Raw genomic sequence first — 25199 nt, 5'->3', positions numbered from 1 at the left:
TAAAATAAAACAGGAAACCAGGAACTAAAGAGACGTCACAATTCACATATCATGACAACTGGTTTATAAATGAAAACTTAAGTCTCCATATGTTGGCTTATAACAGGATTTTTGTAATTATAATAAAATCATGTTTTTTTTCCCCTGCAAACTTCTGGGAAATCTTTGGATTTGTGGGGGTCCTGTGCTGTATAGCAGTGAGATGTTGGCTGTGAGTCCTTTGGGACATGTGTGTTGTGAATTCAGGCCCTCCTGTGGATGCTTAGTCAATTTTTAGTATAGCTGGGTACATTATCCTGCAGAGAAGACAGTGGCCTTGTGCTGTTGTACTGAAACAGTGTAGTAGATTGTATTGGATAAAGGGGCATACACATCACTGCCAAGACCGACTGTTTCATTGTAATGGATTATCAGTCTCCTCACCTGTCAGTGGTGTTTGTGATGCAGCTGATTGATGTAAGTTACATTTGTGTTCTGATTTTATCGCTCCAAATAAGCTAACTTGAGACAACTTTTAGCTGTTGATAAACTGCCTTTTTTAAACAATCTGAATGTCCGTCAGTCATGTTATGTAAGTCTTTGGACATTTCAGAAGACATCACAGGCACTCACTGCCAGACAAGCTGTCCACAGGGATGGGTGGAACTTCCAGAAATCCAAATCAAATAACTTAATCTTCTCTCGCCCTTCTTGTCTTGTTTCCCATCAGGAGTTCGAACTTCCAGCAGCAGCCATGTGAAAGGAGCTGTCAGAAAGCAGAGGATGCCAACATCCAGCTAAAACTGAACAGCCCTCCCCCCTCTCCCCCCACCCCCTCTCCCTCCTGCTCCCTCCCTTCTTCCCATATGAGGACAAGAAGATGACTATCACCAGCCGGCAGTCCTTTAATGTCCTGACGGTCATCTTCCTCCTGCTGTCCACTGCAGGTCTGTGAAGCTTAGTGTTCACCTATCAGTGAGTCTACCTACCTGGCCCTCAAAAGTTCTGACCTGTCTCATTATGGAGCCTACAGTCAGTCGCAAGAGTTTCAGTCAGACCCAAAATAAAGATTTCAATCCCTTGCAGAGAGAGCCAGTAGTGCCTAGAGCTAAATACTGGCAACAACCCACATGCAAAATAAGTTCAATGGATAGAAAGGGTTAAATGTTGACATATAATGGCCAAGAGTTGAGTCAGACACTTCACATCAAGGCACAATCATTTACAGTCAAAACCTTATTTTACTTGTCAGAAAAAGCCTCTGAACCAGTAGGGTGCTCTTTAAATGAGGCCATAAAGCATAAACTGTGAAGAGAGCACATTATTAGCCCAGAAGCAACAGAGAAGATCACCGCCAACACAACTCAACACATAACTCTGCGAGATAGGTTGCACATTATGCACAAGGAAAACAAAAACATCTCAGCTCTGAAAATGACTAAATAGGACAGGAAGAGGACATAGTGAGAGAGACACACAGAGACAGAAAGGAGTGCAATGACCGATTTGAGGGAGCAGCCATAATGATCAGATGTGAGACTGATGTTGATAACTACTTCACATATCCTGGCTTTAGCTTTATAATGACTACCTTCACATACCCAGAGGAGTGGATCAGTCAATAAATTCTTTAATGAAGGTTTATACGTAGAACTGTACAAAATCTGATTGATTACTGAATTTCATCTTTGGGCATTTGAAATGAATGCACAATAACTTTCCTCTGCATACCTGTACATACCAGGAGTTATCACAGATTTGCTTAAATAATTAAATAAAGGCCACCAGATAACCATAATGTTAAACTAAAGATCAGCTGAGAATATTTCATGACCAAACCTCTAATTTATTGAAATAAAAATAAACCTATCAATGATAAATGTTCATTCATAGTATTGGGTCTTTCAAGGAGTGTTAATGAAATTAATCAGGTGGGTTTGTTTGCAGATGTATTGTTTCCAGAAGAAGCTGTTGCACATTTGAGAAGCCCTGTACATGTCTCTTTCCACTTTGTGCATTGTTTCTCCCAGCGGTTCACCAAGTCAGTCCAATTGATCAAACAAGTTTCTAGCTCTATCAGTCCTCTTAGGCTTTTTATCCTGCTGTGTTCTTCAGCACAACCCCTCTCCCCAACCTCCTGCTGTTAAAATTGGGTTTGCTGAAGCAAAGATAGCTGGACACACCAACCTCATTATACCCTGCGGCTGCTCTCTTTCAAAGCCAATTTGTCTCTGCCTGGGATTATTGAAAGTCTTGGATATAACTGGACCCTAAACTAAATTACAGCAACAACACTTTAAGAGGAAACAATGCTGAACTATTGGGCTCTACTGATAAATAGAATTTCAAGAGACACAAACAAACCACTTATGAGAATAGAGTCCAAATCTAGTCTTCAAGGAGCAGAGTCCTGGAAGTTTTAGATGCTTCTATAAAATTATATACCTGATCACAATTAAGCATCAGTTCAAAAGTTGCCAACACAAGCAAATGTGGGATGGAATTTTCTTCATTCATTGATGGTTGATAGCTTAGTATCCTTTACTAAAAGCAACCTGAAACTAAGCACCAGAGCTCCTTACCTTAGAGAGTCCAAACTGCTATTATGCCTGCTGCCTAGATATTACCAGGTCATATGACTTGGGAAGTTTCCTCGGCAATATGGAGCTCAAAATTCTCCACGAACCTTTATGACTCCAGGATTTGATTGTTTGCAGGGAGATATTTTAAACCTGCACAATACTGGATGTCAACGACTCTATTTGAACACAATTTCAACAACAGTGTGTTTTATGTACAAGCATAATTTCAAAGCGTCTTTGGGGAAGCCTTATGAAACAGAAAGGAACTGGATGACAGGATCTTTGAAGGTCAAAGATCTTAACTCATACAAACTCAGTCAGTATTATCCGCAACGATGTTACCGTTGTTTCACTTAAAGATAATGTGTCCACAGGATTTTTAAACTTTTCATCTGTAAAATGTATGCAAAATACTAGGAACACAACAAATCTGCCTAGGACCTAAGATGGCATTACTTGCCTGTATTACTTGCTCTGAGAAAGTAAAGGTCATATAACATCAAATAAAAACAAGTGAAGCACAATTCATAAAGCACTGAAACAATGGCAGAGTCAGCTGTTTATGTGTTTAAGCAGTCTGTTTGCAGTTATTAACAAGAGAACAAGTGTGGTAGTGCATAAGTGTACTCTGACTATAAATGTCTTTTGGGCAGTTTTGTATCAAGACTGTATAGCCGTCTCACTGTAATGTACAACATTTGTTCTTGCTTCTATTACTGGCAATAGAAAGTGAAATGATGCTAAAAGCTGAACCTAATTAGTCAAACTGATGCTGGATAAAACAAACCCTCATATCCCAGTGAATTGTGGCATGCATTAACAATGACAAGCTCTGTAAAGTGACACTATTTATATGAGGGTCCTTTCTTTTACACATCAGTGATGTAACATAAAGTCTTGGTACATTTGAAGTGGAATTTTGTGATTTAATTGTCAAGCAAAACTTCACCGTTTCCCAAATTCCATAACAAAAACAACATTGTTGTCTCCCCATTATGAAAGCAAGGATGGTGCGGGTTTATTTCCCCTTAGAGCTGTAAAGACTTGACAGCACCACTACGTGTGAATGCAAATAAGGCAAAGCATCATTTGCACAATGCATCTTTCCATTATTCTGTAATGAGGTGACTGTGTCATCTATAACTGAAGCTGACACAATAAGCACAGAAGCAGTTTGAATTTTTTAAGAAACATAGTTTCTGCTTCTTTTTGTTTCTTCTGATTCACTTAAAGCAAATTCTCTTGGTGGTCTGTGAAGCATATTGAATTTAGTAATCCAGAGGCAATGACACTCATTTAGTCAGTCTATATAATGACCTATAAATTAAAATGCGCCTGAATATTTTTGAGGTTGTTTGCATTCCTCTGAAAATACATTTGACAGCACATTTCTTTAAATAAGAAGATGTCTGCTTTTTGGTTATTTTTGCAAGTACGCATTATTTGTTTTGTTGTCCTTGTCCTGCACTCTTATTATTATTCAGTTCTCTTCACTCATGTCTGTTTAGCGGCTTATAAAGAAAACAAAAACAATCATTACTTTGGGTTTACTGTGTAACACTTGTAAGCTGAAAGGTCTTTCCTACAAAGCAGTTTTCCATCAATAAATCTAATAAAGGCCTCAGAATTTTGAGATAAACACAATTTCTGCTTCAAAGGTCATGAGCTACATTTGTATTGAGTGCATGTATCTTTGTCTGCTAACAGACCAACTTTCTTTTGTCTAGCACTCTCTGCTCATTACCGAGTGTGTGAACCCTACTCTGACCACAAAGGACGTTACCACTTTGGCTTTCACTGCCCGCGCCTCTCAGACAACAAGACCTACATGTTCTGCTGTCACCACAACAACACAGCCTTCAAGTACTGCTGCAACGACACTGAGTTCCAGATTGTCATGCAGGTCAACCTTACCACCACCTCAGACGGTTATGCACACAAGTGAGTAAAAACCTGGATACCCATGTTGAAGCATTTCAGATATCTGTTCCCCAAGTGGGGAATTCCCTTCTCCAAAAATCCACATGCAGCCTTATGGATGCTGCTTTGTGATTATCATCAAAACTATTTGGTTTGCACATTGCATATTGTTTATCCACTTAACTTGTTAGTTTTGCAGTGGCCTCTAGTTTGTATGCAACCTCTTGTAGGAAATCCTGCACAAGCCTGAAAAGTGCATGTCATCTGTCCCAGATACATGACTGCTAAGTCATTATCCAGTACATTCACAACCCATTGCAATCACAGAACACAACTGCAGTTTTGTCTTAGAAATATGTTATTTGCCTGATTGGGCTTAGAAAAAAAAAAATGTCAGATAAAACAAGCAATTTTTAATTGTCCTTAATTTCTTTCATCTTGAAATCCAGGATGCGTGGGAAGATAATCACTCTTTTACACTAGCTGCAAATTGTTAACTTTTGCACCATCCAACACTGAAAACTTTTAATTAGCATTGAAATAACCCGATGAATACAAACAAACGTGTCGAAAAAATAACTAAGAAATGACTTGTGGCAAATATTGAAGTGCCTGTGCCAGGAGCAGTGGTGGAGCAAGTAGCTGTAGGGATGACATTTCCTCAGCTCAAATGAAACCATTTTTATGGTTTAAACATTTAAAAACAAACTCTTTTATGGCCCTTTACTGATCTGACCTTTTTGTATTACGGTGCTTAAAACTATAAAATATCAACTATAGTTATGACTAGATAATCTTTATTTGTTCTGCACTTTGTAACCACTGTGTTGCAAAGACTATTGGCAAATTTAATTTCCATGCAGATGTACTTTTTAGGAGATTAGACTTCTTCCATTCTTGGCTGCATCTAGGGCTGCTTTCCTAAATCCTCTCTGTTGAAAATAATTTTATTTTCACACAGTGTTCCTGTCATATTCCTCACTTTTCAGACAAATGTATGTCTTCAACAAACAAAAAAAAAGACTTTTTTTTATTTTAAGGAAATGTTGTGCATGTATTACTTATCTTAATGGTATCTTTATGATCTATATGGTCTTTTAACACTTATATATCCCCATAATATAGGTCTAGCTGTTGGGTTTCAGAACAGATGTGTGTACAAGTGAATCTTCTTTGTAATACTTCCCAAATCCAAAAAAGTAGTGCATTTGTCATTATCCAAAAGAGAGGAATTCCGAACATTAGTTGAAATATGAGACTTATTATTTAAGTTGGCTCTCAGATGCCTTAAGTAATCCAAATACATAATCCAAACACTTCTTCCATGAGAAGATATTCTCCTTGAAGCTGTGATTAAATGAACTTATTTTCAATTAAACCCTCACTGCACTAGAGAATGAAGGTTAAAAGCAAAAGAACAACCCCCTGCTACAATGTATTTCTGAATATGTCTTGGGACATTCAGTAGTTGTGTTTTAAAATCAGCTTGGCTCATTTCACAGGCAGTTCTTTGAAGAATCTCCTTTAGAACTGCATTTAAAGAAAGTAGGTAAGATACTCCCATCATGTGGAACAGATTTATACATAGCATTTACATCAAAGCATACAAATACAACTCATCCTCATCTAAAAGAAGGTCAGCAGTTTCAATGGGGTGTGTTACATATCTGATGTTCTTTGTAAAAGAATAATGTTTTCAGCTATTCAATGGATAAAATAGAGTGGTGGAAAAAAGAGAAATGAGAGCTGAGAACCAGGACTGGGTTTGGTGGAGAGATCATAATGTGGATTTATGAATGTTTGGTAAATTATTTTCAGGTTAATTCATTTATTATTTAATCCCCATTAGACATGACTCAAGTTCAGCTTTCATAACAAACAGATGTGAGGAGTAGGAGCTGAAATTTTAAACAGTTTTAGTAATTTAGTCATTTTAAACAAAGGGGAATAAATACTGAGCCAAAGAGCAAAAACATGTAAATCACAGGATGTGCTTATTGTTTCTCAGTATAAGGTGACTGCTATAAAATGAAAGGCACGTTTTTATTTGCCTTTTGTTCTGTGGGAGCACTCAACGGAAGGCTTGGGTGACAAAACCACAGTTCTTTGTGCTAATGCCCTCTCAGCATGCTGCTGCCTCGAACAGTTCACATTGCCCTGCAGCAGGTCACGATATTTCATTTTTAGTGCTGATGGCCTGTTGGGCCACTCTTTTATCCTGGCCCAATAGCCGAGAGGGCTGCAGATTTGATATTTACCCCTGGCCAGGCAACAAATAGACAAAACTCTCCTTTATTCTCCCTCTGCTTGGTAAAACTGTTATTATTAATTTGAGATTTACCATTCTTAGCATTCAAAATTGACCCATTCGGCCTCAGAAAGTTCAAATTAGGTATGTGCGGTGTATCAGAGAGAATGAAATTCCAAGTTGTCGTAGAGTTGCTGAAAAGGTGCAGGTATAAAAATTGGTAGATGAAGCACCTGAGAGAACACTTTTTATTCTTTGACAGATAATCAATTGCATCTGTTTTCTACAAGAAGGCCATGCTAAATATTTAATAACATTCAGTTTTAGATTAAGCGCCCTGAGGACTGAACACATTTTATACACTTACCTCTGAGCTGACTCAAATGAAGTGGAGAAAACATGCTCCCACTCAGGATATGTTTCAAGACTTAAACAAATTCATAGGTATTTATGTCAGATGCGGTCATGATATGATTATGTCAGGTGAGGAAATATAACCGTATTAAAGAGTTGCATCAGTGAAACACTGGTATTCATAGTAGTGCTCATCTGAGCAGCTCAAATATTTGTTGTAAAAGAACATATTTAAATGTATATTCCTGAAGCATATAATTTCCAGACATAAATGGATTCACTAGATTTACTAAAGCTGGAAGCACTTTGACATGACTTTTTATAAATGCTTTAATCAGTGCAGTTATGGTAATTATATGGTATGGCAAATAAAAGATGTTTCCCTCCAAATAAATCTACATTTCCAAAGTAATACACTGTCATTTTTGTCTATGAGACAAATATATATTTTCATTTCTCTGACCAAATGTCCTCAGTGTCAATTCAAGCTGAAATATCGCACTGAGTGGTTATGTATTATTCCCGTTTTTCATATATTTATTTTCAGAAATTTCTCAGGAAGCTATTTTATGAAACTATTTCAGCTCATTTACCTTGTTATACTTTATAGATTTGGGCACACTAAAAAAAGAGTTTAAATGCACCCCACATAAATCTAGCTGGATCATGTAATACATGGGGAAAATTTATGAGAGGTGCAAACAAGAGCGTAGATTTTCAGAGAAACTGTGTGGGAGCCAAAATGAGATGGATTAAAAAGTCTCTTGTGCTAATGAAATTCTTTGTCCAATTTAGGAAGCTGAGCTTAAGAAGCAACAAATGGAACAGATGGAAGGTTTTAATATATTTATTTAACTTTTTTTTCTTATCAAGGGAGGATTTGATGAATGCTATTGGTCTTGCCATATGAACAGGAAACATTCACACCTGGCAGCACTGTCGAAGCCTTTGGGATTTAAATATGAAGCTTAAGAATATATCTGGATGAAAGTGCGGAGCATGTAAAGTGTTAATCATCTTCCTTTTTAGATAAAAGTGTGTTAATTCTCCAAGTCTGTCTCCCACAGTAATTACACAGCCCTTGTCGGTGTGTGGATCTATGGTTTCTTCGTCATGGTGCTGCTGGCCCTAGACTTTCTCTACTACTCGGCCATAAACTATGAGTTGTGCCGGATCTACCTGGAGAAATGGGGTCTGGGAGGACGCTGGCTAAAGAAGGCTCGAAATCAGTGGCACAGGTCCATGCCAGAGGAGAGCGAGGTCCATGCTCAAGCCCAGCCCATGGTCCCCAGCCACTACCAGCCCAGACACAGCCTCCGAGGGGAGAGCCACAGTCCTACGCTCCTACCCTACAACACATCCACCGCATGGTGAGTCCCTGTCTGTCCCAGTCTCAGTTCAGCACGTCACTATCACAACACAGCAAAACTTTACAATAAAATTTTTGCACACTTTCTTTTTCTTCTCACAGCATAGCTTGACAAGCTTGTCCTAAACATTTCATTTTGTCATGTTGTTATCTGTAGTATTTATGCAGGAATCTGGCTAATGTCATGATACAAAGCAATTTATAACTTTGAGAAAAAACACATACAAGTGCTCACCAGTATAAGCATCAAGGCAAATCTCTGTTTAACCTTTGTTTAATCCGTTAAACATGCTGTGCCACCCATCTTTGATTAACTTGAGCATGCAGTGTTAATGCTAGTGGTTCCATCAATGTTGACTGTTGACAACAATGATGAATTCTTTAGACACTGTGTGCAATAACACTGGGATGTATAATATGATGCGTGACATGTTAAATGACCTTTTAAGTAGAAAGAAAAACAATACTTGTAGGAGTGTTAGCATCTGCTCATCTTAACAGCAAAAAGACAGAAAATTCAACTGCTTAACTTTCAACCACAATGTGAGTTTTGTTTTGCTCTAAAAAGCATATTTCCAGTACAGACATGGTTGCTCTTTCAACAAACTGGATCAAATAGATGCTTACATATAAATTAGGTTGTTCCTTTAAGAAATTTTGTTTTGTGTTTTTTTTCTTTTTTAGCACATTTTCTCTCGGTGTCTCATTTTCATGTCTGCTTATCTTTTTTGCACTGCGTTTGTTACATCAAGAGCTACGTGTGACTCAAGCAGAACAAATTACAGCATTTTTAGCATACTTTCCCTCAAGCCAAGAGAGAGGAAGCTCAAACTCATGCTCCCCATTTGAGAGTGCAAACATTAAGATAAAGACATTATACAGAAACAATTACAGCCAACCTGTGATACAACTAATTATTTCCTTCAAAGTCATAGTGGCTTACTGGAATTTAGATGTTATTTACATTTTTACAAATTCTAATCTTCTGCTCACAAGGAAACAATTTTCTGCGAAGCATCCAATCTCCACCTCTTGTATCCCAAAGCAGTAGCTGTGCAGTATTGAATCATTAACCCTTTTTCTCTTGGTTTTAAAGCTGACAAGCCTATTAAGGTGTCATTTTAAGAAACAGGTAGAATATATATAGTTCTGCCTGGGTCCTTCTCTCAGTCTGGATCAGAAGATTTTGGGTCATGCTAGAAACCTCTTTTGGGCTCCAGTGGTAAAACACCATAGCTTATCCCTGCAGAGAATCTTTTTATTTACTTGGCAAGCAGTCACAGAAGTGTCAAGGTGTGCTAACCAGCATGTGACTGTTGTTAAGACAAACAAGATGATTTACGATGCCAAGAGTAAACTATAACACAATGTAGCTGCGGGGAAGTTCTCCTCTTTTGCCAGACATTGTTCAACCTTTGATGACAAAGCTACACAATCAGCTCTGCTTGAACAAACATACACTTTTGTGCTCTCAATTTTTCATTCAGGTCTCCGTCTCACAAACTGTGCACCCTACCTGTTTGACTGAGGTTCAGTCTCCTCCTCGAGGTAGACACGTCTCTGGGGCCATGATAATTTAATGTTGCAGTGGTTTGACAAATGGCTTTAAGAAGCAGTGTGGACTGTGCAAGCCAGAGATGGAAGAGCTAGGACGCTGCAGACGGGATCCAGGGACTGTTCTACTGGTGGAAACATGGTTAACAAGTTAGACTGAACATATCCATAGAGCTTCCTCATTAGAAGTGAAGTCTGTTCAGTACGATAGGACTCATCAATCCTACGCTGGCCAAGCTGCCCTGTAAAGGCTGTGTGCCAACTTTAAGGCAGAGGATGTTGATGCACTTGAAACTGCAGCAAACTGAGTAGACCTTAAAAAAGAGAGCAGCCAAATTTAAAGGCATTTTATGCCAGTGAGAAGTAACAGGAACTGCGTTACAATAGATGTGGTATCCTCTTGTATCTATTTTTTTTTCTTTAAAAAGGGAACCACAGGGCAAGACTTACCAGGACCTAAAAGTGCTATTACATAATCACTAACATCAGTAAAAAAGAGAAAGAAAGAGACAAAAGATTGGAGCTAAATTCAGTCACAAGCAGATTCTAGGATAAGATTAGAATAGCCTGCTTGTGGTTTCACACAGTTATGCACTTTTCAGAGCCTCAAAAATGCTTGCACTTCTTCTAAATAATGTTAAGTAGTGGAAGACAAGGGAGTGGAGGATACTGTAAGTATGCTACGGTTGATGTTGCCTACATAGTGCGTCATCCAATGGCCCCTTCCTTTTCTGCGGGAGTACAGATCTTTATCCCCAGGGAAGATGCTGGATAATGGTTCAGAAAACTGAGTCCTCTTAGTTCAACATCTGCTGGCCAAATGTAAACAAACAGAGGTGGGGTCAATTCCAAAACTGGCATGGCAACATCTAAAAACAACCCAGTCGCACAGAAACTTTGGAATCCAGCACAAATGGCTACCAGAGCAGTGCATAGAGATCTTGAAGGCAGAAATTAAATTATTTTGTCCACGAGCACACAAAAGTGCAGCTTGGCATCCAGTGTGTGGGAATACATATCAGCTTAACATATCACTACGTGAGCAAGCTGGTATGTACTGTTGCAGAACTGCTCAGGGTTCAGTGTGGGCAGCCAGAGAATGTGTTATTACTTTCTCTTCATTGATGCTCTTTATTAAAAAATCTCCTTTTTGAGTATTCACATCAGTTCAGAACAAGCAACCTTGACTCGTATTCTTCACCAAATTATGCAAAAGAGAATGCAACAGAAAAATGCAATCTGCTATCTTCACAATGGAACAGAAAAAACAGGACAATTCCTGCATGGGAGTTTACTCACAAGGTATCATGGCATGTAATTGCAGAAGCAAGACAGTTTATGATTGATTTTTTTCCCCCAAAAGCTTATATCTGAAGACCCATGGCACAAAGCATGGCTATATCTTTTTCTTGCAATAATACAGCAAGTTTGATTGCTCAATTTAGGGTTGTAAAGCTTGTAAAATGTCAACCAGGGATTTCCAGTCAGTCTTTTGTAGGTAAAATGTACTTTAGCATTTTAAGTGTTGTGTATTTGTCCATCTGAATTACAAATCTTAAAAGCAGATAATGCAATATATATATTAAAAAAAAAAACATATAGACCCAAACAAATGTAACCCCTCTTAATTGCTTTTTCACCCACTTTTTGGACACTGCCTCAATACTATGTAGCATTTACATTCCTGCCTCCTTGTGCACCCATGGTTTTTAGGTTATTACAGCTTTGGCCAGACTCCCAGTGTGTCTTTAGTGGTATTAAAAAGCAGCAGCATAGCCTGGGTATCTTGAAAGCATCATTTAAAAGAAGCTACAGAGTAACAAGCGTAACAAGCTCCTTTATATTATCATCACTTTATTTTACATTCCTTTTGTACTGTGCACGTGCTGATATTCTCACTCCCAGAACTCCATGCAATATTATTTTTGTCTGAAATTACTGCATATGCACACAATTTTTTTTCTTTCTTTTTTTTTTTTTTAGTCAGTACAGATCAAGACTGGCTGTGGAAACATATCTGTGCAATCAAGATAAGAAATAAGCTGCTCTTCTGCTCATGTTTAGAGGCAGATTTAAAAATACATGACTCATTGTTGGTTTTATATATGCTTAGCATCTGCCAGCAAGCTAGTAGATAAAAGTGGGTGAAATTAGATGTTGGGCAACATCAAGTGACACCACTGCAATTCAACCAGACCTCGTCATTGAATCTCTTGGCGAGTGATTAATCATTCTGTACCAAGTTGCAGCAGCACCTCATGCCAGTATCCACCCACTCACTCTGAGCTGTTAGCTTAGAGGCCCAGCTGAGCTTAGCCATGGGAAGAGTGGTCCATGTGAGATGGCATCTGTCACCGCATTCAAAATACACCTGACTCACCTGCCATCGTAACACTGCCTCTTACAGCCAGCTTGGATTGACTCAGCGTTGTCAGAAAGTGTATTAAATGCAATGTCTTTTGTGCACAAAAGCCAGATCTACTAAGATCCCAGTTTGCGATATAGTAATTTGCAATGTACAATCTAGAAATTTGTGTGTGGGAGTGAACTGTAGTTTGCAGGTGATTTACCATGCGAGATTGCGTAGATGGGGGCACGTGTGAACGTATTGGAGACACCGTATTTAGATGACGTTTTGCACGTTTCATTGTAAGCAGCATGGCGAGTTCAGGGAGAAAACATCACCTACATCAAAGAAATCTGACTGCCTCACAAAGAAACACTGTATGGCAGGGAATTTATGAAAAACTTAATGTTTTTGGTAAAACGATGCAAACAGTGGATCAAGTAAGAAGACATTGTGAAGACAGTAAAAAGAGAACAAAGCAAATAGCTTACTGGCATATAATAAAACATCTACAAATGAAACAGGTGGGGGTGGATGGGGTATGTGCTGTCACCTTCAAAAAAGAAAGAAAACTTGAATATGACACAGTCTGTAGTTTCTAATGTAGGTCTAATTTATTTTTATACAGAATTTCATAAATTGACCCACCTACTAGCCAGCTGTCTAAAACACACCAGCTCACAACTTGGAGAACAGAAAACTGAGTAGAGATGTTTTAACACAACGTTGATATGTGCACTGCTCAAAAACCAAATGTGCGTACTTGCCATTTCCCTGCACATGCTCAGTATCGTAAGGGAAGTAGGGGGTTTGCACAAGCTGTACATTGGCACAATAATTTTTTTTTTGTACTAAAAAGTTTACATATGTTTTAGTAAATGGAATCCTTTAGTAGATCTGGCTCAAAGTCTGTTACATCACTTATTTGGTCTGGTCACATAAGCTTTTATAAACCCTGCATTTCAACATTTTTCTTGTTTGCGAAGGAAATAACATTTACCTCCACTCTACTTGACTCAGGAGGCAAGAAAAAGCATTTCATATATTTTTTATGCTAGAGCCAAGAGAGTCTTGTCTCCTGCTCACTCCCATCCATCTTTCAACTCACTGGCTGGAATTCTGTGGTAATAATAGAATTGTATCCTCAGCTGTCTAAAAGCCAAGACCTTGTCCAATTAATGCCCTGCTCTCCATGTGGTGTGAGTTAATTACCATAATTGATGCTATAAAAACAGAAAGACAATTATATTACCAGTTAAAAGTTTGGACACACTTCCCCACTAAATCCAGTGGGAAAGTGTGTCCAAACTTTTGACTGGTAATGTATAGGAAATTGTCAGTGCAAAATCTTTTGGCATCCTTGCAAGAACATAAGGTAAATTAATAATAAGATGAGGAAAGTGGAAGTGTTTGTAGTCCCATCAGTTCTATTATTAGATGTAGTTCTATTAGTTCAGGCAAATAAGATGGATTTGGTGGATATGATTCATAGAACTGTGGTGGGCTTGGAGTCTTTACAAGACTTACAGACCTCTAAAATATTTCTGTAAATCTAATTGCCTTTTGAAAAGCAAAGCTGCACTGTTTTATTTGTTTTTGTGTTTTCAAGCCCTAAGCTGATTTTAAAGCCAATATTCTTGTTTAAAGATTAGTGAGAACTATGAAGCATAAAGCACACACTGAATTCTGATAGTTTCAACCATGAAACTAAAACCCATGTCTCTGTTGTTCAGTGGCATACCATTGGAATTTGTTTATACAGACATGTGCGTTTAGGACAATGAGATTACAGTTTGGATAGAAAAAAATTCATTAATCCTTCAATTATTAAATGCTATTATCCTATGACTTGTATATGTTGAAATCTTTGAAATAAGCATGTCTGTGTATTAACGTATAAATGTTTAGTCCATGTGATCCTAAAATTTATCAACAGTATTTTTGTTTTCTGTGAAAGTTTATTGAAATCAGATGGCTTTTATTAGTGTGTGGAGTCAGTTGCATTAAAAATGACTGAGACATACCACATTACCTCATTAATAAATTAAACCACTTGAAAGCATTTTGTCATGTGTTGGTCTAAATGATTACTGTCAATGTTCCCAGTCAGTGTTTGGTGTTGGATATGATTTTCTGCAGCCTTCTCAGTTTTCCAATAGATACCTGTCAAATAGTGGTAATTGCATCACAATCCAGTCAGTGACCTTTTTAGTGATGCAAGATGAATGCAAAGTTACTTGTCATTGGCGGGAATCTCACTGAGTAAGTCTGCCAAACGTTCCATGGGGCCGCTTTAAACATGTCTAAGATTTGTTATTCTGTTGTTTATTTGAGTCTTACAGTTACTGAAAAAGCCTTTTAGCATCTGTTTGCTTCACTAGTATATTTCTATCCAAGTGATGTCCAACATGTCAGCAGGTGGCCTTAACATTACTTTCAGTTCTGAAATGCACTGTGCAGCTCATTTGTAAATTTGACCAACACAAAATCAAATATGTCTAAAACTCAACTGCCCATTGTTGACTTTAGTCGAATCAACACTTGGTGGCACTTGTCATGGACTGATAAAGTGATTAGCTCCACACACCACAGTGTTTGCCCTGGTACCATTTGACACACCACATCAGAGAGATTTATTTATCAGTCAATTCATAAATCATATTTAAAAACAACTTCCAATTGGTAAAGTGCTGTACTACAATAGTAGCCCCATAACAATGATTAATGTTAGGAGAACCAATAAAAAATGAAAATTTACAACAACAAAAAAACTTCTAATACTAAATTAAAAGCCAATGACTATAAAGAGGAGATATTTGAAGATGAGATTTAAAGACAGCATGAGTTGAAACTTGTCTCAATTAGGAGCTACCACTAAATATCACAGATCATCTCTGTTTACAGCTTTGACCTTGGGACAACCAAAAGCAGGTGATCAATAGATAAGAGTGATCTGGAGGGTGCATAAAGCTGCAATAGGTCTGACAGATAAACAGGTTTCTGCCCATTTAGAGCTTCAGGTCAACAATATATCTTTAAAATTTACCCTAAAAGGGACAGGGAGTCAATGAAGGGAAGCAACAGGAGATATATGTTCATGCTTTCTTGTTTGTGTTAAAAGCTGCAGCGTTTCGGATAAACTGCAGCCAAGAGATACAGTCTAACACCAACATATAAAGAATTCCAGTAATACGGTTGGGATGTAATAAAAGCATGAATCAATCTTTTAAAGTCCTTAAGAGTTAAAAAAGGATTTAACCTTGGATAAAAGCCTCAGCTAAATAAATTATCTCTTTACAACTGAACAGATCTGTTTCTAAAAGTTAAAATTAGTGTCAAATGTCACATCTACAATTTTTAAACCTGATTTTATGTAGAGCTTGAAGTTACAAAGCTTTTAACAGATCAGTTGCTACTTGATCTAAAAATCACCTTTTTAGTTTTCTCATTGCGAAAGCTGAGGAAGTTTAAATCCACCCATACTTTAATTTCTATGAGACGATCAGTCAGTGATTTTAGTTAAGATGAATGATTGCGTTTGAGCCGGAGGTATATCTGAATGTTGTTTGGAAATAAATTAAACAAAATTTCATATTTTCTTATTAGGCACCCTAAGAATAGACTGTATAGCTGAAGTAATATTGGTCTAGGAACAGAGCCTTGAGGAACTCCACATGAAAGAGGGATTGGAGAAGAAACAGATTCTTTAAAGCAAACAGGGAAACGCCTTTCAGACAGGTATGACCATAACCCTTTAAGGTCCTGGTCTACCATTTGGCAGAGGTAAATCTGCAGTGACTTTGTTGAATCTCTTTAATAAAACAATTGAACTAAACCTGCCTGAGCCATCTCTACTAACTGGTTTGGGTATGTAAAATCCAAACTAAGTGTTTGTTATAATGCTACTGTTATTATTACCTTCTTTTTAACATCTCAACCATTTGCCCCCCCCAAAAAAATCTGTTTATTCTTGTACAAAACAAATGGAATAACGCAGAGAAAAAAATTTCTTTCTCTGGCCTTTTTGTTACTGTTAAAGTTAAAGGGTTAACCAGTCTAGAAAGGAGCCTTTCATGCCACAGGGCTCAAAAAGAGAATAAAGATCTTATGATATACTGTATCAAATGCTGCTTTACGATCTTAAAGCAGAAGATTGTCAAAATCCCCTAAGTCAGATACTTTAAAGAGATCATTAAACGGTTCTGTGCTACGTAGAGCTTTAAAACAACACTGGAAAATTTTAAGAAAATTTTTGCATTTAAGAAAGAATGCAGCTGTATGAAAACCATCCTTGGTAGTTTTTTAATTAGAAATGGGAGTTTTGAAATGGGCCTACATTTGAGAGGATCAAGGAATCAAGAATAGGTTTTTTTTTTTAAGCCGTGGTAGCACAATAATATGTTGAAGTAAGCTGGCACGACACCTTAACTGAGGCTGCCATTAATAATCAGAATGTCAGACCCAACAACCTTGAGAACCTTCTGAAAGTGAGTTGGAATAACATCATTTGGGCAAAATGATGGGTTCCAGCATCATCCTTTAAAATAAGTATTTGTATGGGTGCCAAACCTGGTATTAGGCAATTACTGGAATAACAATCACTTCTGATGTATTGGATCTGCTTTTAGTACAAGACAAATAAAGAAAAAATTTAGTTCTTAGTTACTATATCATACTATATTCAAGAATACTATTATTACTGCTATTCTTGAATCAATTAAGCCAATAGTTTTTTTTTCTGAATCTGTGTGTCATAATGGGCCTAAATACATACTGCCATATTAGGCAACACATATAAATATTGCTCTCAGTAACAATGCACAAAGATCTAAATGACTGAAATGGCTTGTGTTAATGCTAACAGTTATGCCAGGCGGACACTGTGCGATTTCGAGGGGATTTTACCACGATTTTGCTGTCGCAGACCACGCTGCATCATCGTGGAAACATCGTAGTGTCGGGATGTCCGGTCGGGAGGTCGTGAGCCATACAGTGTGAGAACACTCACAAGGAAGGATTCATTGCTGCTACATTCTAACGACGATGCTGCGACCTCCCGATCAAACTTCTGGCATGTCAGAAATTTTCGCCGTCGCTCGTACAGTGTGAGTGGTGTTACGTCACGATACTACGTTTGCACCTGCGCAGAAGACACCGGTGGAGCTTTAAACAATGGTGGGCAACCCCAACTTCAGACGTGTGCGGTGGACACAGCTGCTAGAAGAGAGATTAGTAGAGCTATGGAGAGAACACAAGGTTTTCTTTTGTTTTTCGTTTCAGCACACAAGACAGCGCACACAACTGCTACAACTTGCTGCCTGCTCGCCATCTTGTTGTCAGGCACGCTGTGGTTGTCATAGGAACTAGGAACATTTGTTTTTCGTTGTTCACACTTGGGCACGCCGTGCCGTCACACACCAACTGACGCCGACAAGTAGTCGTGGTTGTCAATAATTGTGGCTGACAGAAGTCGTACAGTATGAGTACACATGTCGTAGGGTCAAATAGAGTACAAGGGACAAACCCGGTCGTGCGGTGTGAGCATTTCCCCGACAGTCAGATTTCTAAAATCGCACAGTGTCCGCCTGGCATTACTGACTTATTTTCACAACTGTCAAGTCATCTCTATGTAATCTGGGAATACCTGAAGCAATGCAGAATAGCATACACCAGTTGTGAAATACAAATTTCGTTACCCAGTTTACTGTTCATTTCCTTTTGCCTTAGGTTTTTTTTTTTTTTTTTTTTTTTTTTTTTTTAAAAAGATGGGGGTTTTTTTTTTTGTTTGTTTTGTTTTGACGACTCTATCTGTGCTTGTTTCACGTCAACTAGGTGTGAAACATTTACTGTTTAGTGTTGTCATTTATGGTGCTTCCTCTTCTGTTGCACATTGTTTCTGTGTGAATGAGTGAAACAGAGAGGAGGGATCTTAAAACAATATTATGAGTTTGATTCTCCAAAGTCAAGGTAATGGAAAGAATGCAGTTATAATGCCCCTTACCCTACTGTATAATTTATTGTACATTTTCACCAAATTACAATATGAAATAATTTGGGATTTAAATTAGGGGTTTGAATAGTTAATCTTCTTTATTTGAAAATTTTGAATAAATATTCTAACAGGCCACACTGTATCATTACCTTATGTAACACTAGTATATCTGTGGCAGACTAGAATGTGACTGTCAGCTAGTTGTGAACATCCCATCATTAGAGAATTTTATTGTTTTGTCAGAAGTTAAAACATGATTCTTAGCTTTTGGTTGATACAACTTTTAGACCTGAGATGACCACTGATTTACAGTTTGTGTTGCTTATCCATCTATTTCTGATGTAATGAAACCCAGAATTTAAAACATAAACCAGAATTAGAACCACCCACTTATATTGTCAGATTAGAAGTGGTATCTAACATACAGAGAAGTCAAATATTTTTACCATATGAATCGTTTAATAAGGGTATCAGACAATGAAAAATTAGTATAATCTGAAGACTTAACCATTTTTAAAAAAAAATTATTTTTGTCTGTTATTTCTACTTATTTCTTTTTCTGTCTTTCTTTCTGTCTCGGTAGAAATGATGCTGTGACTGGATAAACAAGAGTAGCAACACCTGGATTCCTTACACGGTACAGAGGAGATGTCCCACAGTTACCTTTCTCTGGACTGCAGATGTAAAACCACTGTTGGCCGAGCCATACTGTAGTAGTTTAGTGACTACAGCCCCGTTATGAAGAGCACAAAACACCTGCTGATTGACAGAAGCAGGTCTGTATGGAACAACAAAGGAGACTCTACTACTGCTGCTGTCACAGCAGAATAAAGGATATGTTGACTGTTCAAAGGATTTTAGGAATCCTCTGAAATAGATGGCAAGGCCTGCAATGTTCCTAACAAAACCGAGCTGAACTGGATGAACTGTCTTTGCAAAGTGAAGAAGCCTGCCTTTCTTAAAAAAAAAAAAAAGAAGCTCATCTTTCTAGATATAAAATGTTTATTACACTGCTGTGTCACTTTGTGTTCAGTAGCAGTTAGACACAGATGTGGGTTATCTTTTTGGTGATTTATTTATGTGAACTAGTCAGAGAAATATATGAGTGGCTAACTTTCTGATGGCTTCATGTTATGGCTTATGTTGATGCTGAGCATCTCACTTAGAATGTAGTATGTTTTTGTTACCTATTGAAAACAGACATAATGTCTCTGCAGTCATACTAAAAATTATATCATGTAAAATGTTTCCTTTCTGCAAAACAAGTGACTGCATTGTTTCTGACAAGGATACAGCACCATAAACTGGCGTAAGATCTTTACATGAAGTACTAAAGAATTCCATCTTGTCACCCCAAATATTATTAAGGTCAGGGATGCTTTCGCAACAGCGAACAGCTTCATGTCAAGTCAAACTCAATATTGGATGGATAAGCCTACAAACATACAACAAAACCAGACTTAAAGTTAGTGTGTGACATTTTCATGTCTGGAACTGCAGGTAATAGAGCTTCATCAGCAATATAATGCAAAATATTAACCATTAGCTCCTTTATAAGGAGCATCTATATCCTGCATCAGTAACAGACAATTGTAAGTGCTTAGCCATAACAGAAAACCTTAAAAAAGAAAAAAAAACAAAAAAAAAAAAAACATTAGAACCCCATTCACTGTCAGCAATAATGTATAGCAGCTTAATGACAGGGATGACTTGGTATTTAGAAGTCAGAGTTTTTACTGAGTGATCACTGAGCGAGCACACTCTAAGAAAAATTTCGGTAGAGGAAGTTCTGACAGAAAATTTCTGGTCCTTTTTACTTACTTGTACAAACACTCGTAAAACACACCTGTCTGTTAATACAAAAAGAGAGCAGATCAATATAGAACTATTAATACCTCCAATACAAAATATGTTCTAGAATCAATTTTCATGTCAGAATATTGATATTTTATCATTTTGGAGTAGATGTGTAGTTTACAAGCAGGAATAAAAATGATGATATCAGGATCTTGTCTAAATTATACCCAGTTAGTAGAAACTACTTTTTCCTATGCCTGCTTTTGTCATATATGAAAAAAGGTATGGCATAGCAATTACGGCTGCACTATTATGACCAAAATAATAATCACAATTATTTTGAGCAATATTGTAATCACGATTATTAATCACAATCATTCATTGTAAACATGTATTTTTAATGCACCACTTGTATACAACATACCTGGCAACTCTACATTATAATATATATATATATATATATATATATATATATATATATATATATATATATATATATATATATATATATATATATATATATATACACACATTCTAAAACAAACTTGCAAGGTGGAAAAAACAAACACAGATTCCTCATCAGGCAATGATGATATTGTGCTGATGCTGGCAAAAGTAAAGAAAAAAGAGCACAGTGCGCACATCCTATTCTAGAAAAGAGAGGAGAACTTGGGGAGTTTAATTGTCTGAAGATGAACCACGGCCACATCAGGATATTCTTTAGGATGTTTGTGACAATTTGAGGATCTGTTTCAGCAGTTAGCTCCTAGCTTGAAGAAGCAGAGAAAAATTAGACACTGACATAGCTTACAACCATCTCTGGTGACACCGTCAATACGTCTTCTCTGATTGGTCGATTGCATATTTATCAAATGTGAATAAGAACAATATTAAGAAAATCAAACTCAGCTCAACAAGGTAAAACTTGCAAAATGATGAACAGAATTTCATTACTGATGTTAATGTTTCCTTTCATATGGCACTGATTTGCTAAAAAATTTGTTGTGTGAATTATTCATACAAAATATTGAGAGTAGATGTGTAATGGTCTGACTGTATCATGGTTTTTATTACGTATAGTATTAAATATAGTTATGAAATAAGCAAACCCTACAATATATAACTGTATGCGTTATACAAGCTAAGTCCCCGAGTATCTGTCCCTGAGATCAGCTTACATCAGTTCAATAAGCCTCGATTTAGTAAGGATGCTGGAAAAGACTGGGCGTCATTAAATATTGAGTAAAACAGCTGTTTTGGGGTTTTAAAAAAATTCAAATTTGGCTGAAATTTTTTTTGGAGATAGGATAAATAGAAAGATAATGTCAGTCATTCTCATTTTTTAGACTAATGGTTAATTGAATATTTTAATTAATGTTGTAGGTGTTAACAAACAAGCAACTATACTAGCATTAATGTATTTATGTATTTTACTGATAATTTTACTGGGCAGTTTAAGTTACCAAGTATTCTGTAGACATGTAACTATCAATGACTTTCCTCTTGACGTAGCCTGCTTTGCCTGTAATTTTTGCAAACACAGGTTTTGGTGCAAATCATCTGTACTAGATCAGCATCTGAAACATTGGCTTTAATTTTACTTTGTATTAGATTGAAAAGAAAATCAGTGGTAACACACATCACTTGCAAAAACAGAAAAATTCTGCACTTTCATAACTTTCATGGAGACACCATGCCAAACAAGAGAATTTTTTTTTTTTACCAAATTAAAATATTTACTTCAGTTGGTAACTAGTAATTGGATAAATTTGATCCCAGATCTGTTTTCATGCTTATTCCCAGGAAAATTTTGCTCCTGTGAAACACAAATTCTTCTTTGGGTCTTACAATCCTGTCATTTTATAGCACATTACACTATCAACTACAATTTGATGATAAATCATACAAATAAAAGTGTGGGGGGGTCTGACTTCCTGTATTGTCCACTACACTTTTGGTTGCAAGGTTGAAAGTAAAAAACTAATTTCAGATGATTACAGAATACTGGATTTTAGACATGTTCAAGTCAAGTTTGAGAGTATGCGTTTCCCAGCTGCAATGTGCAAAAAAACAAAATAAAACAGGTAAAACTACTGTAAAAAGTTCAAATGGAAAATATCTTCAAATATTTATGATACATTTTACTCTGTTTTTACGGACTTTTCTTAGAGTGTGTGCTTCAGACGCTTGGCTCAATCTGCATTAAATAAGAGTGTGAAGTCAGTGAAATGGACATGATGTTTTTCTGGATGATAAACTCCGAAGAAACCCTCCAAAGATTTCTCTGTCAGATTTGTAAGAGGAAGAGTCACATTATTATTAACACTTTCTAAACTAAGACTCTGGCAGTATTTAAGGACTACATCTAAAATGATTTTACCTCTGGATTTATTTCTTTAGATAATAACAAAAATGCATATTATCATTTATAACAGGCCAAAATGAATAAATCTTAACTAGCAGTCAATTCCCAGTGAAAATGTGGTTCTTTGGATCAAGAAATAACTAAAATTATTAATGAAAGACTAGAATACAATATCCTAGACCTACAATGGGTTGTTAAAACATATTCATAAAGCTGTATGTCCTTTGACTACATTAACCAGATGTTTGTTTTCATTGTTGTTTTGTTGAGCCTTTTTGTTGTTGTTGTTGTTTTTTTTTGTTTGTGGGTTTTTTTAGTAGGAAAATGTTAACAATATGTTCAGCTTTTTGCTGATATTTTCTCATTCAGTAGACCACTTTGGTAACTGTTTCAAGATATTTGATAGACTTTTGCACTGGTTAAGGAAAAAGAAGCAAGATTTTACATTTGAGTAGCTGGAAGTCAAATGTTTGTCGATTATGCTTGAAATATGAATGATTTAAAACAGTAAAATTGGTTATCAGAATCATTCAGAATAATTCGTGTCAGTTGACTAATAGATACAAAGCTGAATCATTCAGCTCTACAGTCAAGTAAAAACTTTTACTCCGTGACTGATTGTTAATTAGCTGCCCTGAATCTCAGCGATCCAGAAAATGCTTCCCTTTCCTTATGTTGAAAAGCATGCAAAGCAGCTGCTGCTGCAAGTTTTCACACATGTGACAGGGTGTAAAGTCCAGGTTGACAGAATGTGCATACAGTGGGAGGAGAGTGTCTGTTCTAATCTTGCATCTGCAAATTGTAATCAGGAAGCTGCCTTTTCTGTATGTCTGTTGAGAAGCAAACCAAACAGTGATATTAAATCAGAGTTAGCCATAGGAAATCTGATTCCATACAAATTTACCAATATAGAAGGAAAAATGCAGGAAACTTGAGTTTTTCCATTATATTTAACCTGTATGATCCAAGAAGTTTAAGGGGAACTTAACAGGCCTCTCAGCATCATCCCTAGTTATCTGCAATAATATTCAAATTTGCTGAGTTGTTAGAGCTACTTAATTCCCATTTCAATAACTAAAGTTTAATTGCACGTGTGCCCCAACAGACTTCTGCCATCACCTCCAGGGGCTAAGAGGAAGAATGTGTCCAAGTGAAATAATTGGTCCATATATCAGTAGTGGCTTTAAATTACTCTGACTTGTTCTCCTTATTTCCAGAGTGAGAACAGCAAATGTGAAGGTGAAGTTTTTAACAGGTGCAGCAGGACACAAGAGATTTAATTAGCCCTCAATGCTGGATAACTTGTGGGAAAATGTGATGTTTTAGAGAGATCATGCTGCTTTTCAGGGCTCCATAGTATGTGTTTTGACCTGTAATAAGGACAATGAGGTATGTTATCACCAATTATGTAAAGCATTATTCATACCCAGGGAATTTAAAACAAAAGTTCAGTTTGCCTCTGATAAGCAGCAGGGTCAAAATAAATAATTTTTTTAGGAGACATATGGGTGATTCCTCCCTCACTTTTAATGTTACAACTTGGTTTTGTGATGTTTTCTGTTTTGTTTTAAACAGTCTTGACTCTGGCCTGATGTGATGTGGTACTGTAAATCGTATCAGCTAAACACTCTTCCCATGTAAAAAATAAAGAACATATACATATTTAAAAGATGGGAAGAAGGAAGCACACATCTGCTTCAGTCTCTCCAGGTTGTCATGGTAACAGTTGCCTTACAGTTGAATGCCCACCTGTACACAGAAGCTTTTTAGTGATTGATACCTCACTTGATGGGTGTGGTGGTAATAAAGATGATGTGCAACACGTTCTGTCTATGTATTTAGATAGAATGTACAGTATTCAGTTGGATTGTTATTGCACTTGTTGACTTTGTATTGTCACGACAGGGAGAAATAAAGTTTTATCTTTTCCAGTGTGTTTAAAACCTTCTGTGTCAGTTTTTCTCCAGGAGCCAGATTATTACAAACTTTGGGAAAAATAAGTAAGTGTAAATTATATTTTAATATTGTTTGAAATTCTCAATAATATTTTGCCATTATTTGTCACCATTTGTACACAATCAATAATCAATGATCCATATCTATTTTCCTTTATCATGTTTAACTTATCTCTCAGCAGGAACAGCTATACTTGGTCAGTTGTGCCTAGCAATAGAGAAATCTCTTTAGATACACAGCAAGTATGCTTATTGGATTCCTAAATTAGATGAAAAGAGAAATCTTAGGATTACTTATTAATAAAATGCTCAATTAATCCTTTTCCCTCCATCCCATTTCTTCCAATTCTTTTTTTTCCCCTAACTTAAACACTAAGACAGCTGGGCTCTACTTGGCCTTGTGACTATGAAAGATGAATATTCACATTAACTCTGTCAGTAATGGGAGCGAAGGCCACATTATACTGTTTTATGGTGTCTGTACTGATCAAACTTGTGTTAGAGCAAATCCAAGATATGAAGATGTTCATGAAAGGCACAATCTTTGTTAAAATTTCATACAAAAGGACTTTAGAATAAATGTGTTGGAGAATGAGACACGTTGTTACCAGTAAAGACGCAAACACACTTCCAAATCCCAGAGTTTCACAAACCAGAAATCCTGGTTGAGCAAGCCAAACAATTTTTGTTTGTTTGTGTTTAATTAAGTATAGATCATCTTTTACTGCCTTTTGACA

The 25199-nt window shown here is 36.8% G+C and overlaps 1 protein-coding gene across 1 annotated transcript; it reads left to right on the top strand.

The window, feature by feature from the left end:
* Window positions 1-859: 859 nt before the first annotated feature.
* On the top strand, window positions 860-8457 carry shisal1b (shisa like 1b; the record flags this gene model as incomplete). The annotated part of the gene is made up of 3 exons (XM_079259379.1): window positions 860-926; window positions 4289-4502; window positions 8151-8457. 3 exons carry the CDS (start codon window positions 860-862, stop codon window positions 8455-8457), a joined length of 588 nt encoding a protein of 195 aa, XP_079115505.1.
* Window positions 8458-25199: the final 16742 nt, after the last annotated feature.

Source organism: Telmatherina bonti (assembly GCF_933228915.1).
Source record: "Telmatherina bonti genome assembly, chromosome: 2".
NCBI classification, from domain to species: Eukaryota; Metazoa; Chordata; class Actinopteri; order Atheriniformes; family Telmatherinidae; genus Telmatherina; species Telmatherina bonti.
Note: the sequence above shows the minus strand (reverse complement) of the source record. Positions and strands in the feature narration are given on the sequence as shown.